Genomic DNA, 15,588 nt, shown 5'->3' on the forward strand with positions numbered 1-15,588 from the left:
TCCTGGGTTGGGAAGATCTGTTGGAGAAGGGATAGGCTACCCACTCCAGTATTCTTGGGCTTCCCCTGTGGCTCAAGTGGTAAAGAATCTGCCTGCATTGTGGGAGACCTTGGTTTGATCCCTGGGTTGGAAAGATCCCCTGGAGAAGGGAAAGGCTACCCACTCCAGTATTCTGGCCCAGAGAACTCCATGGACTATACTCTTTGGGTCACAAACAGTTGGACACGACTGAGCCACTTTCATTTTTCATGGAGATTCCTTAAAAAAAAAAAAGGAATAAAACTACAATGTGATCTGGCAATGCCACTACTGGGCATATACCCTGAGAAAACCACAATTCAAAGAGACACATGTACCCCAAGGTTCATTGCAGCACTACTGACAACAGCCAGGACATGGAAGCAACCTAGAAGTCCATCAACAGATGAATGGATGAAGATGATGTGGTGCATATATACAGAGGAATATTAGTCAGTCATAAAAAGGAACACATTTGAGACAGTTGTGTGAAGTGGATGAACCCAGAGGCTGTTATACAGAGTGAAGTCAGAAAGAGAAGAACAAATATATATTAAAGAATATTTACAGAATCTAGAAAAATAGTACTGATGAACCTATTTGCAGGGAAGGAATGAAGAAGCAGAGAATGAACTTGTGGATGCAGTGGAGGAAGGAGAGGGCAGGACGAATTGAGAAAATAGCATTGACATAGATACACTATCATGTGTAAAAATGATAACTAGTGATAAAATGATAAAAATGGTAGCTACTATACAATACAAGGAATCCTGCCTGGCACGTCATGACAACCTAGAAGGGTGGGATGGCAAGGGGAAAGAGGCTCGAAAGGGAGGTGATTATACATATAATTATGACTGATTCCAGTGGTTGTTCAGCAGAAACCAACACAATATTGTAAAGCAATGATTTTTCAATTAAAGATAGAGTGGTCGATGCTATTGAAACAGCAGACGGCTGGAGAGACAAGGTTTGGCGGAATAGTAGGCCATTTTTATAGCATCAAGACAAAGAAAACTCCCGTTTGGAGGGTGGCATTAGGTGACTTGATAGAGTGGTATAGGGTGGGTATTTTTGTCTAATGTGAGGTCAGGGAGTAGGCTGGTTTAGAACAGGGAGACTCATGGCAACGGTTGCTATGAGGCTCAGTTCCGGAGATGAGCCTGGAGCAGGGCTCCGCATCTGTGGCCTTGGTATAGGGCTCCACACCTACACCCCCACCTTCTTTCTCCTTTTCTTTTGATCTCTTTTTCTGTTGTTTTTCTCTTTGACCAAGTGTTGCCCCAAACTCGCTTCCCCGTGGGCATCAGGGTACCCCCTGCCTGTGAATCCTTTCACAGGTCTGGAAGGGGACTACACTTAATAACCCTAAGGGTGTTATACGGAAAGAGGAGCCTGGCAGGCTATAGTCCATGGGGTGGCAAAGAGTGGAACACGACTAAGCGGCTGGAACAACAAGGGCGCTATATTCAGATAGCGCGTGCATGTGTGGGGTAGAGGCAAATTCCTCGCACATGACAGCGGTAGCACTGCGGGGAGCAGAGTCTGCCAGCAGGTGAAGTTGGGGAAGGGTCTGGACCGGTTTCGGGAGGGGTGTGGGGCTGCGCAGATTTCATGGAGAACCAGCAGTCGGACAGCAGGGTGCGTTCCACTCTCTCCCAGGCGCCTCCTCCAGACCGGCACCTGGTGCAGTTAGGATGGGACGTCGTGGCATCCAAAGCCTCCGCGGCAACTCCTGCGGGGGTCTGCCTCCAACAAAACGGGTTTGAGAACCACCAGACGCAGATCCTAAGAAAGAAGATTGCCTGACGGGGTCAGCACTTTGCACGACTCACGCTTAGACCTCGTAGCAGTTCGCGGAGAAAAAAGTGCGGAATATGTTTGGCCTCTTGAGGCCGCCGTAGCGAGGGGGCGGGGTCCGGAAGGGAGCAGTATGGCGGCGCTGGACAGTGACAGCGACGAGGATTTGGTCAGCTATGGGACTGGCCTGGAGCCGCTGGAAGAAGGTGCGAGCTACATTCGTCGCCAGGGCCTCTGGCAAACAGGCTGGGGGTCCAGGGTTCGGGGCCAAAACACTCAACCCTGTGCCAGACCTTTTCTGGCACTGGGGGAGAGGCTTGTGTGCTACGGGCTCTGGGAACAGCGACCAGAAAGGCGTGCACTGTGCTTTCGGGGTGCTTATATTTTGGAGGGACGGATGAAAGGCCCGGAGGGATGGGAAATAGAAAGATGACAATAGGTTCGTGTGAGAGCCGAGTTAGGGGAGCAGCGGTGGTCAGGCGATCATCTGTGTCGTCCTTTCCTACGACAGGACGTTTGAGTTCAGATCTGAAACAGAAAGGAAGCAACGGTACGAAGATTTAGGTGAAGAGCATTTTAGGCAAGGCGAACAGTAAGTGCAAAGGCTCTGAAGTCGGAGCCAGTTTGGCAAATTGAGGAACAGGCCGGACTGTTGTGGGTGGAGCATACAGCACCCGGGCGAGGCTGGCAGAAGATGATCTCAGAGGAGGTAGGGGTTGAACCTTACTTGGTGTGGTCAGGGAGTTTGAATTTTAATACCAAGTGTAGAAGAGTCATGGGGGAGGGGTTACACAAAGGAGGGATGTATGTTTTTAGGTTTATTCTATCCTTGATTTTGTGAGTAGGCCGGTTGGGGGTGGGCACGAGTGAAGCAGGGAGATTAGCAAAATTAGGGCGATGATGGTGGAGGCGGTAAGTAGTGGTGAGTTGAGAGTACTTTGAAAGCAGAGCTGACCGTGAACTTGCTGGTGGAATGTAGGGGTGAGAGCAAGATGAAGCAAGATTCTCTTCCATGTTTCTGGTCTGATCCACTTCATGACTTGATTTGTTCAGTAAAGTTTGTATTGACTAGCCAGTAAGGACTGATGGCAGTGCTAGCCCCGTGGAGGAAGACAAAGGAAATATGGTGGGGGAGGAGTTATTTGCAGACTCCTTTTTTCCCCACCCCGACCTCATCCTGTCAGCTTGTTTGTACTTCTGGGACATAGCCACTGATGACCCTCTTATTCCCTACAAACAGTTCAGATCATTAGAAACTTCTGCCAGATGCTGGCCCTGTATCTATTCTCTGAGTACAAAAGACAAAGAAATGCTAGTCTCCTGAAAGCTTTTATGTATTTAAAGACACCCCTTGCATTTCTTCTAAGACATCTCCGTACCACACTCAGTTCTCTAATAAATTCAGTTTAAAAAGTCCCCTCAACCCTAATTTGTCAAAGCTTTTATCCAAGTATGGGACCAGAGTGTGGGTAAAGTGGGGCCATCACTAGGTGCATCCTTTATTTTAGGCTGTATTTCTTTAATACAATCTAAGATTGCATGGGGTCTCCCCGGTGGCTCAGTGGTAAAGAATCTGTCAGCAGTTCAGGAGCGGCAGAAGATGTGGGTTCGATCCCTGGGTGGAGAAGATCCCCTGAAGAAGGGAATGGCTACCCCCTCCAATATTCTTGCCTGGAGAATCCCATGGACAGAGGAACCTGGCAGGCTACAGTCCATAGGGTCACCAAGAATCGGACACGACTGAAGTGACTTAGCATGAACACACAAGCACACAAGATCACAGTAGCTGTATCAGCAAACACATCATCCCATGATTCCAAGGAATTTATTGACAAAGATACTTGATTCAAGGAGTTTCGAATCTAGTTGAAAATAAAAGTATGTGATTCACAAGCGCTGAAGTATGTCAAGTAGAGGAGAAATAACCTACACAAGCTAACAGGGAAACCTGAGAAGGCAGGATAGGACCCCCTGAAAACTGGTTGAAATTTAGGTATGCAGAATGAGGAAGGGTTAAACACGCATGGGTGGAGGTTATTATAGCCTGTCAGGAAGGAGTTTGGGTCATTTCTATATTTCTGCTCACGGTTGTTTCCTTGTGAAGTGACATATTGTAAGTCATCAACTATTTGATCCATATTTTTCTAATTCTTCCTGTTTTGATGGTGTACAAAATCTGGAATGAAGCCTAATGGTCTAGGCAGTCTTTTGAAGTAGAGTGAACTCTTTTTTCCTGGCCTAAAATGATCTTTTAACTTCTCATCACTAGAAGTTTTTGAGGACTGATTCATTGTTACCTAAGCACTTTGAAGTTAAAACACACTCTGACTGCATTTTACGATATAACATACTAGACCAATAACCACTTTTACCTCCTGCTTTGAAACTTTAGTGACGGGTTAGACAAACATTGGTAGAGGAGAGACTCTATTATTTAATTAAAGTTGTTGGCCCTGACAGAAAGTTTTATTGGTTAAGAGACAGTGAAGGGATTCCCTGATGGTCCAGTGATTAAAATATTTCGCCTTCCAATGCAGAGGGTGTGGGTTTGATCCCTGGTCAGAGAGCTAAGACCCCACATGACTTGGGGCCAAAAAACCAAGACATAAAACAAGCAATACTGTAACAAATTCAATAAAGACTTAAAACATGATCCACATTAAAAAAAAAAAATCTTAAAAAAAGACAGTGGAGCTTAGCTCAGTGCTCTGTGATGACCTAGAGAGTTGGGATGGGGGCTTGGGAGGGATATATATATATATATACATATATATATACACACACACACACACACACACATATATATATAGCTGATTCACATTGTTGTGCAACAGAAACTAACACAACATTGTAAAGCAGTTATATTCCAATTGGAAAAACAAACAGAACCTTCAGAAAAAAGAGAAGAGACAATGACTGATCTGTATACACAGACTCTTAGACACATAGATGCTCTGGCCTGGAAGAAAGGGGCCTTGGGGCTTATCTTATCTTCCCTTAGATACATTCACTTGGCTGTAGAAACCTTCTCATCTCCAGCTCATCCTGCACTCAGATTAATAGGACCGTTTTCTTCTTCCTCCTGCTGTGATTCTCCCACTTGACTCCCAGTCACCCACAGGACATGCCTGGAGCCTGCAGCACTGTGTTCCATGGCTGCTGCACCATCTGTCCTTCTTATGTATGTATTTATTTAGTTTTGGCTGTTCTGGGTCTTAATTGCTGTGTGCGGGCTTTCTTTAGTTGCAGCGAGCAGGGGCTACTCTTTGTTGCTGTGCAGGGGCTTCTCATTGTGGTGACTTCTCTTGTTGCAAAGCACGGCTCTAGAGCATGGGCTCCGTAGTTGTGTTGCCAGGGTTCAGCTGCCCCACAGCATGTGGGATATTCCTGGAGCAGGCATCGAACGCGTGTCCCCTGCATTGACAGGCAGATTCTTAACCACTGGACTACCAGGGAAGCCCCCGTCTGCTCTTCTGGTTCCATATTCCATGGCTTCCTTCCAGTCAGACTGTATTACTTTCTGTAACATCTTACCTTCCCCTGTTAGACCTTCTGTTTACTGTTTGCTGATGGAATGAATGCCTCTGGGTGACTCTGATGTTGTGGGCCTTGCACATTGTCAGAGCAGTTCCTATACACGCAGGTCTGCTCTGCTAGACTCTGAGTGCCCTGGGAACAGGAGTGGAGTTGTGTTTAGTTTTCCACACCCAAGTCTAGAACAGACCGGCTTCTTCCGGAAGATCCTCAGTAAACTCCTGGTGGGGGACAAGTAAAGGACAGAATGGGTTGCATCCCTGACTTGAGTTGAAATCTGGTTTCAGTTTTGTGCTTATTGCTTGTGGAACTTAAGGCACTTCTTTAATCAGAGCATCCTTATCAGGGTATGATAAATGAGATAATATGTGTGAAAAGAAAGGATTAGTTAGTATTAGCAGTGATAATTATCATAGGGCTCCCTAAAATGCCACTGCCCCCTGGCGTTTTCTTGTGCTGTGATTAGAAGTGGTGCCTCTCACTCAGGAGACCCATGGAGCCTAGTGGCTCCCATACTGCGTGGCCCCCAGCATCTGCTGCTGGGTTCTGCTTAGTTGTCGACCAATCTTCTCTCCGTTTTCAGCTCAGGAGTACCCGGAGAACCAAGCAAGACAGAACCTTGAGTTGGTGGGACCTGTCCTCTCTCACCTTAATGCAGTGGTTCGCAACTAGGGATGAATTTGCCCCCCAAGGGACTTTTGGCAATGTCTGGAGATATTTTTGGTTGTCATGCTTTATTGGGACAGGGGTGTTACTGGCATCTAGTGTTACAGGCTAGGGATGCTGCTAACCATGCTGTGGTATACAAGTCAGTCCCACCTACCTAGGAATTATCCAGCACAGACGCACCACTCCATCTTAGCCTGGAATCATGCCAGGTGCGCCTGTGGTAATGGAGCATGTGGGCTGCGTTTCTAAGAAATGGTGAAAATCGATTGGGGGACCCAAGTTGTGATTCAGTTCTTTAGAATGAAATGAAATTTCTAACATACTAACCAAGCTTTGCTATGGCCAGCGACTGTGCTCAGCTCCTCACGTGGTTTTTAATCCTTAGCACCATCCTACAAGGTGGTTCAGTTATTTTGTAGTCGTGGAGACTGAGGCTTAGAGAAGTCAAGAAACTTGCCTAAGGTCACAAACCTAGCAAGTAGGAGGGTAGGTTATATTCTAGAAATGACCTAAAGTCTCCATAAGCTACAAGTAAGAATTTAGGACTATGAGGGTAAACATTTGTTTACTTTTTGTTCCATTATCCAGAAGTAGTGACTGGCTTAATTATTGCAGTAACAGGTGCCCAGGGCCTTAGAACATGTCTTACCTACAGTATGTGTTACTATTTTGTTGGTGTTCAGTCACCAGGTTGTGTCCGACTCGTTGAGATCCCATGGACTGCAGCTTGCCAGGCTTCCCTCTCCCTCACCATCTCCCAGAGTTTGCCCAAGTTCATCTCCACTGAATCGGTGATGCCATCTAACTATTTCATCCTCTGTCACCCTCTTCTCCTTCTGCCTTCAATCTTGCCTAGCATCAGGATCTTTTACAATGAGTCAGCTGTTTGCATCAGGTGGTCAAAATATTGTAGCTTCAGCTTCAGCATCAGTCCTTCCAAGGAGTATTCAAGGTTGATTTCTTTTAAGAATGACTGGTTTGCTTTCCAAGGGATCTCAAGAGTCTTCTCCAGCACCACAATTCGGAAGCATCAATTCTTCAGTGCTCTGCCTTCTTTACTGTCCAGCTCGCACATCTGTACATGTCTGCTGGAAAGACCGTAGCCTTAACTACTAGCAATAGCAATAGAAGCTGGTACTTTAAAGGTATTTATTTGGGTGTCCCTCTTTTTACCAAGCACTTTACATGCATTTTCTGATCTAATTTGCATAATGACTCTATGAAATAGATGTTGCTATTAGTGTCATCTCTATTTTACAGATGAGGAAATTGAGGCACAGAGAGGTTAAGATGACCAGAATCCCAGTGCTAGTAAAGGTGGGCTTGCTGTGACTCCACTCGGAGCACTTAACTACTACGTAACTTGCTTTCTGAATTGAATGTTCGAAAATAACTTGATGGTTACTTTTTATTTTTAATAGATAACAGACATTTTCATTGGAATTGATAAAATTAGGCAGTATTTTGTGCTGTAGTACCTGAAACTTTAAACATAGGGAATTTATAGGTGAGACTGAAATTTTTGTTTGTTTGGGTTTTTGTGGCTGAAGCTCGTGGGCTGAGGAGCCTGGTGGGCTACAGTCCATGGGGTCATAAAGAGTGGGACACAACTGAGAGACTAAGCACACAAACACATATGTCATGGGGGATCTCAGTTCCCTGACCGGGGATCAGACCTGTGCCCCCTGTGATGGAAGCCCAGAGTCTTAACCACTGGACAGCCAGAGAAGCCCAAAGGCTAAAATGTTTTAAATTCCTGTTTTGTTTGTGTGATATTTTGTTGGACTTCCCTGGTGGTTCAGACGGTGAAGAATCTGCCTGCAATGCAGGAGATCCAGGTTTGATCCCTGGGTTGGGAAGATCCCCTGGAGAAGGGAATGGCTACCCACTCCAGGATTCTTGCCTGGAGAATCCCATGGACAGAGGAGCCTGGTGGGCTCCCAAGGGGTTGCAAAGAGTCCGACACGACTGAGCTACTAACACTCACTCACTAGTTTGTATGATTTAGCAACTCAGCCCTTTCCAGCAAAGTAGGAAAAGGAATAAATTTAAAAAACAATAACTGTAGTCCATGGGGTTGCAAAGAGTCAGACACAACTTAGCAGATAAACAACAACAAAACTATGGAATCAAGAGAGTTCCAGAAATAAGGAAACTTAAGCTCTGGGGAAAACGGGCAATATCAGTGGAAAAATTCTGGACTCAGGGATACCATGAATTTCCAGAAGAGATATAGAAGTGCTTCTCTCTGCCATAACCCTCTGCACGCTCTGTGCCGCTCCAGCAGCTTGCCTGCCTGACTGCCAGCATGTTTCACCTCCATGGGTTGGAACCCTCGCCCCAGTGTAATTCAGTTTCATAATGGAACTTAGTGGGAAAATCAGGCCACTTTTCTAAAACTTATTTCTAATATAAATATTAAAAGAGATATCTATAATTTTCTTATAACTGTAAAGAAAATATATATAAAATATTAAATATATTGTTTTAATTGATAAAACATATTGTTTGATAATATATATTGTTTTCTAAGCTACACATTCTATTAAAATCTAGCAAAAGCAACTTGAATTATATTTGAAACTACAAGAAGTGAACAATTGACTATGTTTAAGAAAGGATCTTTGGGACTTCTCTGGCAGTCCAGTGGGTAGGACTCAGTGCTTCCACTGTGGGGGACCTGGGTTGGATCCCTGGTCAGGGAACTGAAATTCTGTGAACTGTGTGGCATAGCCAAAAAATAAATAAATAAAACAGTGATCTTTCCCCTAAATCCTCTATAACCTTCCACTGCCTTCTCTCTCATTCAAAAAAAATTTTTTTTTTTCTTTTTCAGGTGAGAGACCAAAGAAGCCAATTCCTCTTCAGGATCAGACCGTCAGAGATGAAAAAGGAAGGTATAAACGATTTCATGGAGCCTTTAGTGGAGGTTTCTCTGCTGGTTACTTCAACACTGTTGGCTCAAAAGAAGGTAGGATTTTCTTAATTACAGCCACTGTATGGCTAAAGCAAATGATTGAAATATAATAAGATTTTCACTCCTCTGCTCCCCTCACCCCCACCCCCAGCAATGCTCCCTTTAAAAAAACTTTAAAAAACATATTAGTATAGGGTTAGCTGAAAAGTTTGTTTGGGTTTTTCCACACAGTGTAATGGAAAGGTATTGGCCAATCCAGTACGTACACTGTAGTCATTTGTGTTCTTTGGATGTTTCCAGAGTGAACTTGTGTGTTGTTTATTGATTACAACCTGAAGGTTTGACTTTAAAAAAATAAATAGATACATCCTAACCAGATAATTGGACTTCCCAGGTGGCACTACTGGTAAAGAACCCACCTGCCAATACAGGAGACCTAAGAGATGAGGGTTCGATCCCTGAGTGGGGAAGATCCCCGGGAGGAGAGCGTGGCAACCCGTTCTAGCATTCTTGCCTGGAGAATCTCATGGACAGAGGAGCCTGGCGGGCTACAGTCCGTGGGGTCGCGGAGAGTCAGACACGACTGGAGCGACCTAGCACAGCACAGCGCAGCCAGGAGATTAGATGATAATAGTGGCTTCTGGTTTCTACTGCATCTCGCCTCGGGCAGTGCGCTCGCGCGGTTCCCTCGGGGCATCACCACCTCACATGACTCAGTGCCCAAGGAGGGCAAGGGTCACCGCTGTTTTGTGGGTGAGGGCACTGCAGGTCTTGGCCCTGGGGCCCACAGTGTCACTTCTCAGTACGTGTTGTCCACCTGGAGAAAAGAAAAGTCAACCAAATTTTTTACATCATGCAACATCGTAAATTCTGTACTGTTCAATGCATGTTTTTAAAAAATATTTTAACAGAGAAACTGAAAGAAAATGACTTATGTATATCAAATGTGAATTAAAATGACTGATTAACTCACCTAGCAATTATTAAGAACAAGATGAGCCAAATCTGTCATAGATTTTTTAAAAAAATTACTCATACATAACAATGATAGTAAAATAAAGATGGAAAACGATACAAGAAAGTGGAAGGTAGAAAGCAGGTAAGAAAAATAATTAGGGTAAATAAGATGGTTTAAAGTTCAATATCAAGAATGTATAAAGATCAATTCAATGAGCAAATGATCGAAGTATTTGAACAGTTTATTCCAGAAATGCTACATAGAATGTTCAGCCTTATTATTATGGAAAGCAAAATTAGATAACTAAGGCATTATTAAAGAAGCATATTTATAAAATGTTAAAAATGCCAGTAGGGCTTGTGAAGAAAGAAATATACGAGTACACTACTGGTGGTTATAATTATGGCTGTATGTATATTATAATTAAAAAGTAAGACCAGCTCCAATGATTAGTCTTTACAGATAGACTGTGATATGTTAATACACTGGAATATCTCCTTACCTTTAGGAGTGACAGATTCAAGCACTGTGCAGCTACAGGGCAAAGACTGTAGGAATCCAAAATGGGGAAGCTGCTGGGCCCAGTGTATTCTCTGGGAGAGGTGGCCTTCACTCTCCTGGAGTTTCTCCCAAATTGTCCTGGAAGCCTGCTCCACCCACATACTGGGTATAGGTCTGCTCCATACTCCTCAGCTCCTCAAGCCTCTGGCAGGGAGTCAGAAAGGACGTGAGAGAAAATTAAAACAGTTTTTCTTAGAGGGTTCTGGATAAATTTGACTTCCAGTGCAGTTTCTCTCTGTAGGCACGGCACAGGCTTGGTAACCATGAGTGGGGAACAGGGGTGTTAGTTACAGGACTCAGGAATTTGATGGAGTTGGGGGCCTGGTATGGATGGCCGTTGCTGACCTTAGACTGTGCTGTGCTAGGTTGCTCAGTCGTGTCTGACTCTTTGAAACACCATGGACTGTACCCCGCCAGGCTCCTCTGTCCATGGGATTCTCCAGGCAAGAATGCTGGAGTGGTTTGCCATTTCCTCCTCCAAGGGATCTTCCTAACCCAGGGATTGAGCCCAGGTCTCCCGCACTGCAGGTGGTTTCTTTATCGTCTGAGCCACCAGGGAAACCACCCTTAGACTAACCAGGTTGAATCCTTTCATGGCTGACTAATGCACTTGAGGTAGTATTTCTTTGATATGTTAGTGTGTGCATGTTAAGTTGCTTCAGTCCTGTCTGACTCTTTGCAACCCAGTGGACTGCCCGCCTGGCTCCTCTGTCCATGCAGTTCTCCAGGCAAGAATACCAGAGTGGGTTGCCATGCTCTCCTCCAGGGGATCTTTCCTAACACAGGGATTGTACCCGTGTCTCCTGCAGCTCCCACATTGCAGGTGGATTCTTTACAGCTGAGCCACCAGGGAAGCCCCTTGATATATTAGTGTATTTTGCTATCCTGGTGGTCTCAGGGAGGTCCTTCCTTTTAAGGTGATCTTACATCTTTTTTCTCAGATCTAGTTAGGTTCCTTTCACTGTTTAACTTTCTTTTTTTTTATTTTTTTTATTTTTTTGTTGAAGGATAATTGCTTTACAGAATTTTGTTGTTTTCTGTCAAACCTCAACATGAAACAGCCATAGGTATACATATATCCCCTCCCTTTTGAACCTCCCTCCCATCTCCCGCCCCATCCCACCCCTCTAGGTTGATGCAGAGACCCTGTTTGAGTTTCCTGAGCCATACAGCAAATTCCCATTGGCTATCTAGTTTACATATGGTAATGTAAGTTTCCATGTTACTCTTTCCATACATCTCACCCTCTCCTCCCCTCTCCCCATGTCCATAGGTGTGTTCTCTATGTTTCTCCACTGTTGCCCTGTAAATAAATTCTTCAGTATCATTTCTCTAGATTCCATATATCTGCATTAAAATACGATTTTTTCTCTTTCTCTTTCTGACTCACTTCACTCTGTATAATAGGTTCTAGGTTCATCCACCTCATCAGAACGGACTCAAAAGCATTCATTTTTATGGCTGAGTAATATTCCATTGTACATATGTACCACAGCTTCTTTATCCATTCATCTGTCGATGGACATCTAGGGTGCTTCCATGTTCTAGCTATTGTAAATAGTGCTGCAGTGAACAGTGGGATACATGTATCTTTTTCAATTTTGGTTTCCTCAGGGTATATGCCTAGGAGTGGGATTACTGGGTCATATGGTGATTTTATTCCTCTTTTTTTAAGGAATCTCCATACCGTCTTCCATAGTGACTGTATCAGTTTACATTCCCACCAGCAGTGCAAAAGCTTTCCCTTTTCTTCACACCCTCTCAAGCATTTATTGTTTGTAGACTTTTTGATGATGGCCATTCTGACTCATGTGAGGTGATATCTCATTGTAGTTTTGATTTGCATTTCTCTAATAATGAGCGATGTTGAGCATCTTTTCATGTGCTTGTCGGCCATCTGTATGTCTTCTTTGGAGAAATGTCTTTTTAGGTCTTTTTCCCACTTTTTGATTGGGTTGTTTGTTTTTCTGGCATTGAGTTGTATGAGCTGCTTGTATATTTTGGAAATTAATCCTTTGTCAGTTGTTTCATTTGCTATTATTTTCTCCCATTCTGACGATTATCTTTTCACCTTGCTTATAGTTTCCTTTGCTGTGCAAAAGCTTTTAAATTTAATCATGTCCCACTTGTTTACTTTTGTTTTTATTTCTGTTACTCTAGGATGTGGGTCACAGAGGATCTTGCTTTGATTTATGTCATTGAGTGTTCTGCCAATGTTTTCCTCTAAGAGTTTTATAGTTTCTGGTCTTACATTTAGGTCTTTAATCCATTTGAGTTTATATTTGTGTATGGTGTTAGGAAGTATTCTAATTTCATTCTTTTACATGTAGCTGTCCAGTTTTCCCAGCACCATTTATTGAAAAGGCTGCCTTTGCTCCATTGCATATTCTTGCCTCCTTTGTCAAAAATAAGGTACCCATAGGTCCATGGGTTTGTTTCTGGGCTTTCTGTCTTGTTCTGTTGGTCTAGACTTCTGTTTTTGTGCCAGTACCATACTGTCTTAATGACTGTAGCTTTGTAGTATAATCTGAAGTCAGGAGAGTTGATTCCTCCAGCCCCATTCTTCTTTCTCAAGACTGCTTTGGCTATTTGAGGGCTTTTGTATTTCCTTATGAATTGTGAAATTTTTTGTTCTAGTTCTGTGAAAAATGCAATTGGTAATTTGATAGGGATCACATTGAATCTGTAGATTGCATTTGGTAGTATAGTCATTTTCACAATATTGATTCTTCCTACCCAGGAATATAGAATATCTCTCCATCTGTTTATGTTGTCTTTGATTTCTTTCATCAGTGTCATAATTTTCTGTGTACAGTTCTTTTGTCTCCTTAGCCAAGTGTATTCCTAGATATTTAATTCTTTTTGTTGCAGTGGTGAATGGGATTGATTCCTTAATTTCTCTTTCTGATTTTTCATTGTTAGTATATAGATATGCAAGTGATTTCTGTGTATTGATTTTGTATCCTGCAACTTTGCTAAATTCACTGATTAGCTCTAGTAATTTTCTGATACTATCTTCAGGGTTTTCTATGTACAGTATCATGTCATCTGCAAACAGTGAGAGCTTTACTTCTTTTCCGACCTGGGTTCCTTTTATTTCTTTTTCTTCTCTGATTGCTAGGACTTCCAGAACTATGTTGAATATTAGTGGTGAAAGCAGACACCCTTGTCTTGTTCCTGATCTTAGGAGGAATGCTTTCAGTTTTTCACCATTGAGAATAATGTTTGCTGTAGGCTTATCATATACAGCCTTTACTATGTTGAGATAGGTTCCTTCTATGCCCAGTTTTTGAAGGGTTTTAATCATAAATGGGTGCTGAATTTTGCCAAAGGCTTTTTCTGCATCTATTGAGATGATCATATGGTTTTTGTCTTTCACTTTGTTAGTATGGTGTGTCACATTGATTGATTTGTGTATATTGAAGAATCCTTGAATTCCTGGAAGAAACCCAACTTGATCATGGTATATGAGCTTTTTGATGTGTTGCTGAATTCTGTTTGCTACAATTTTGTTGAGGATTTTTGCATCTATGTTTATCAGTGATATTGGCCTGCACTTTTCTTTTATCGTGTTGTCTTCTGGTTTTGGTATCAGGGTGACGGTGGCCTTATAGAATGAGTTTGGAAGTGTTCCTTCCTCTGCAATCTTTTGAAAGAGTTTTAGAAGGATAGGCATTAGCTTTTCTGTACATGTTTGATAGAATTCTCCTGTGATGCCATCTGGTCCTGGGCTTTTGTTTTTGGGGAGATTTTTGGTTACAGCTTCAATTTCAGTGTTTGTAATTGGGTTGTTCATAATTTCTATTTCTTCCTGGTTCAGTCTTGGAAGATTGACCTTTTCTAAGAATCTGTGATTTTCTTCCAGGTTATCCATTTTATTGCCATATGGTTGTTCATAATAGTTTCTTATAATCCTTTGTATTTCTGCATTGTCTGTTGTAACCTCTCCTTTTTCATGTCTAATTTTGTTGATATGATTGTTCTCTTTTTCTTGATGAGTCTGGCTAAAGGTTCGTCAATTTTGTTTATCATCTCAAAGGATCAGCTTTTAGTTTTATTAATCTTTACTATTGTTTCTTTCATTTCTTTTAAATTTATTTTTGCTTCAACCTTTAGATTTCTTTCCTTCTACTAATTTTGGGGTTTTTTTGTTCTTCTTTTTCCAGTTGTTTTACGTGTAAAGTTAGGTTGTCTATTTGACGTTTTTCTTGTTTCTTGAAGTAGGGTTGTTTTACTATGAACTTCCCTCTTAGAACTGCTTTTCCTGCATCCCATAGGTTTTGAGTTGTTGTGTTTTCATTGTCATTTGTTTCTAGAAATTTTTTGATTTCCCTTTTGATTTCTTCAGTAACCTGCTGTTTCCTTAGAAATGTGTTGTTTAATCTCCATGTGTTTGTGTTCCTTACAGTTTTTTTTCTTGTAATTGATATCTAGTTTCATAGTGTTGTGGCTGGAGAAGATGCTTGATATGATTTCAGTTTTCTTAAACTTACTGAGGTTTGATTTGTGATCCATGATGTGATGATGTCTCCTGGAAAATGTTCCATATGCACTTAAGAAGAAGGTGTATTCTTCTGCATTTGGATGGAATGTCCTGAAGATATCAATGAGATCCGTCTCATCTAATGTATCATTTAGGCCTTGTGTTCCTTATTAATTTTCTGTTTTGATGATCTGTCCATTGGTGTGAGTGGGGTGTTAAAGTCTTTCCTTATCTCTTGTAATCTTCCTTATTTCAAGGTCTATTTTGTCTGATGTGAAGATTGCTACTCCAGCTTTCTTTTGCTTCCCATTTGCATGCAATATATTTTTCCATCCTCTAATTTTCAGTCTATATGTGTCTTGAGGTCTGAAGTGGGTTTCTTGTAGACAGCATATATATGGGTCCTATTTTTGTATTCATTCAGCCAGTCTGTGTCTTTTGGTTGGAGCTTTTAATCCATTTACATTGAAAGTAATTATTGATATATATGTTCCTATTGCCATTTTCTTAATTGTTTGGGGTTGATTTTGTAGATCTTTTTTCTTCTCTTGTCTTTTTTGACTATATAAGTCCATTTAACATTTGTTGTAAAGCTGGCTTGATGGTACCGAGTTCTCTTAACTTCTGCTTGTCTGAAAAGCTTTTTAT

General features: G+C 42.4%; 1 protein-coding gene across 1 annotated transcript in view; it reads left to right on the forward strand.

Moving 5' to 3' along the window:
• Positions 1-1,947: 1,947 nt before the first annotated feature.
• Positions 1,948-15,588, forward strand: part of GPATCH1 (G-patch domain containing 1) — a 54,784-nt gene continuing 41,143 nt past the window's right edge. The window contains exons 1-2 of the mRNA XM_052656730.1: positions 1,948-2,024; positions 8,858-8,992. Coding sequence (XP_052512690.1) covers positions 1,952-2,024; positions 8,858-8,992 — 208 coding nt within the window. The 5' untranslated portion in view covers positions 1,948-1,951. The remainder of the gene's footprint in view (positions 2,025-8,857; positions 8,993-15,588) is intronic.

The sequence above is a fragment of the Budorcas taxicolor genome, chromosome 18, assembly GCF_023091745.1.
Source record: "Budorcas taxicolor isolate Tak-1 chromosome 18, Takin1.1, whole genome shotgun sequence".
Classification (NCBI taxonomy): Eukaryota; Metazoa; Chordata; class Mammalia; order Artiodactyla; family Bovidae; genus Budorcas; species Budorcas taxicolor.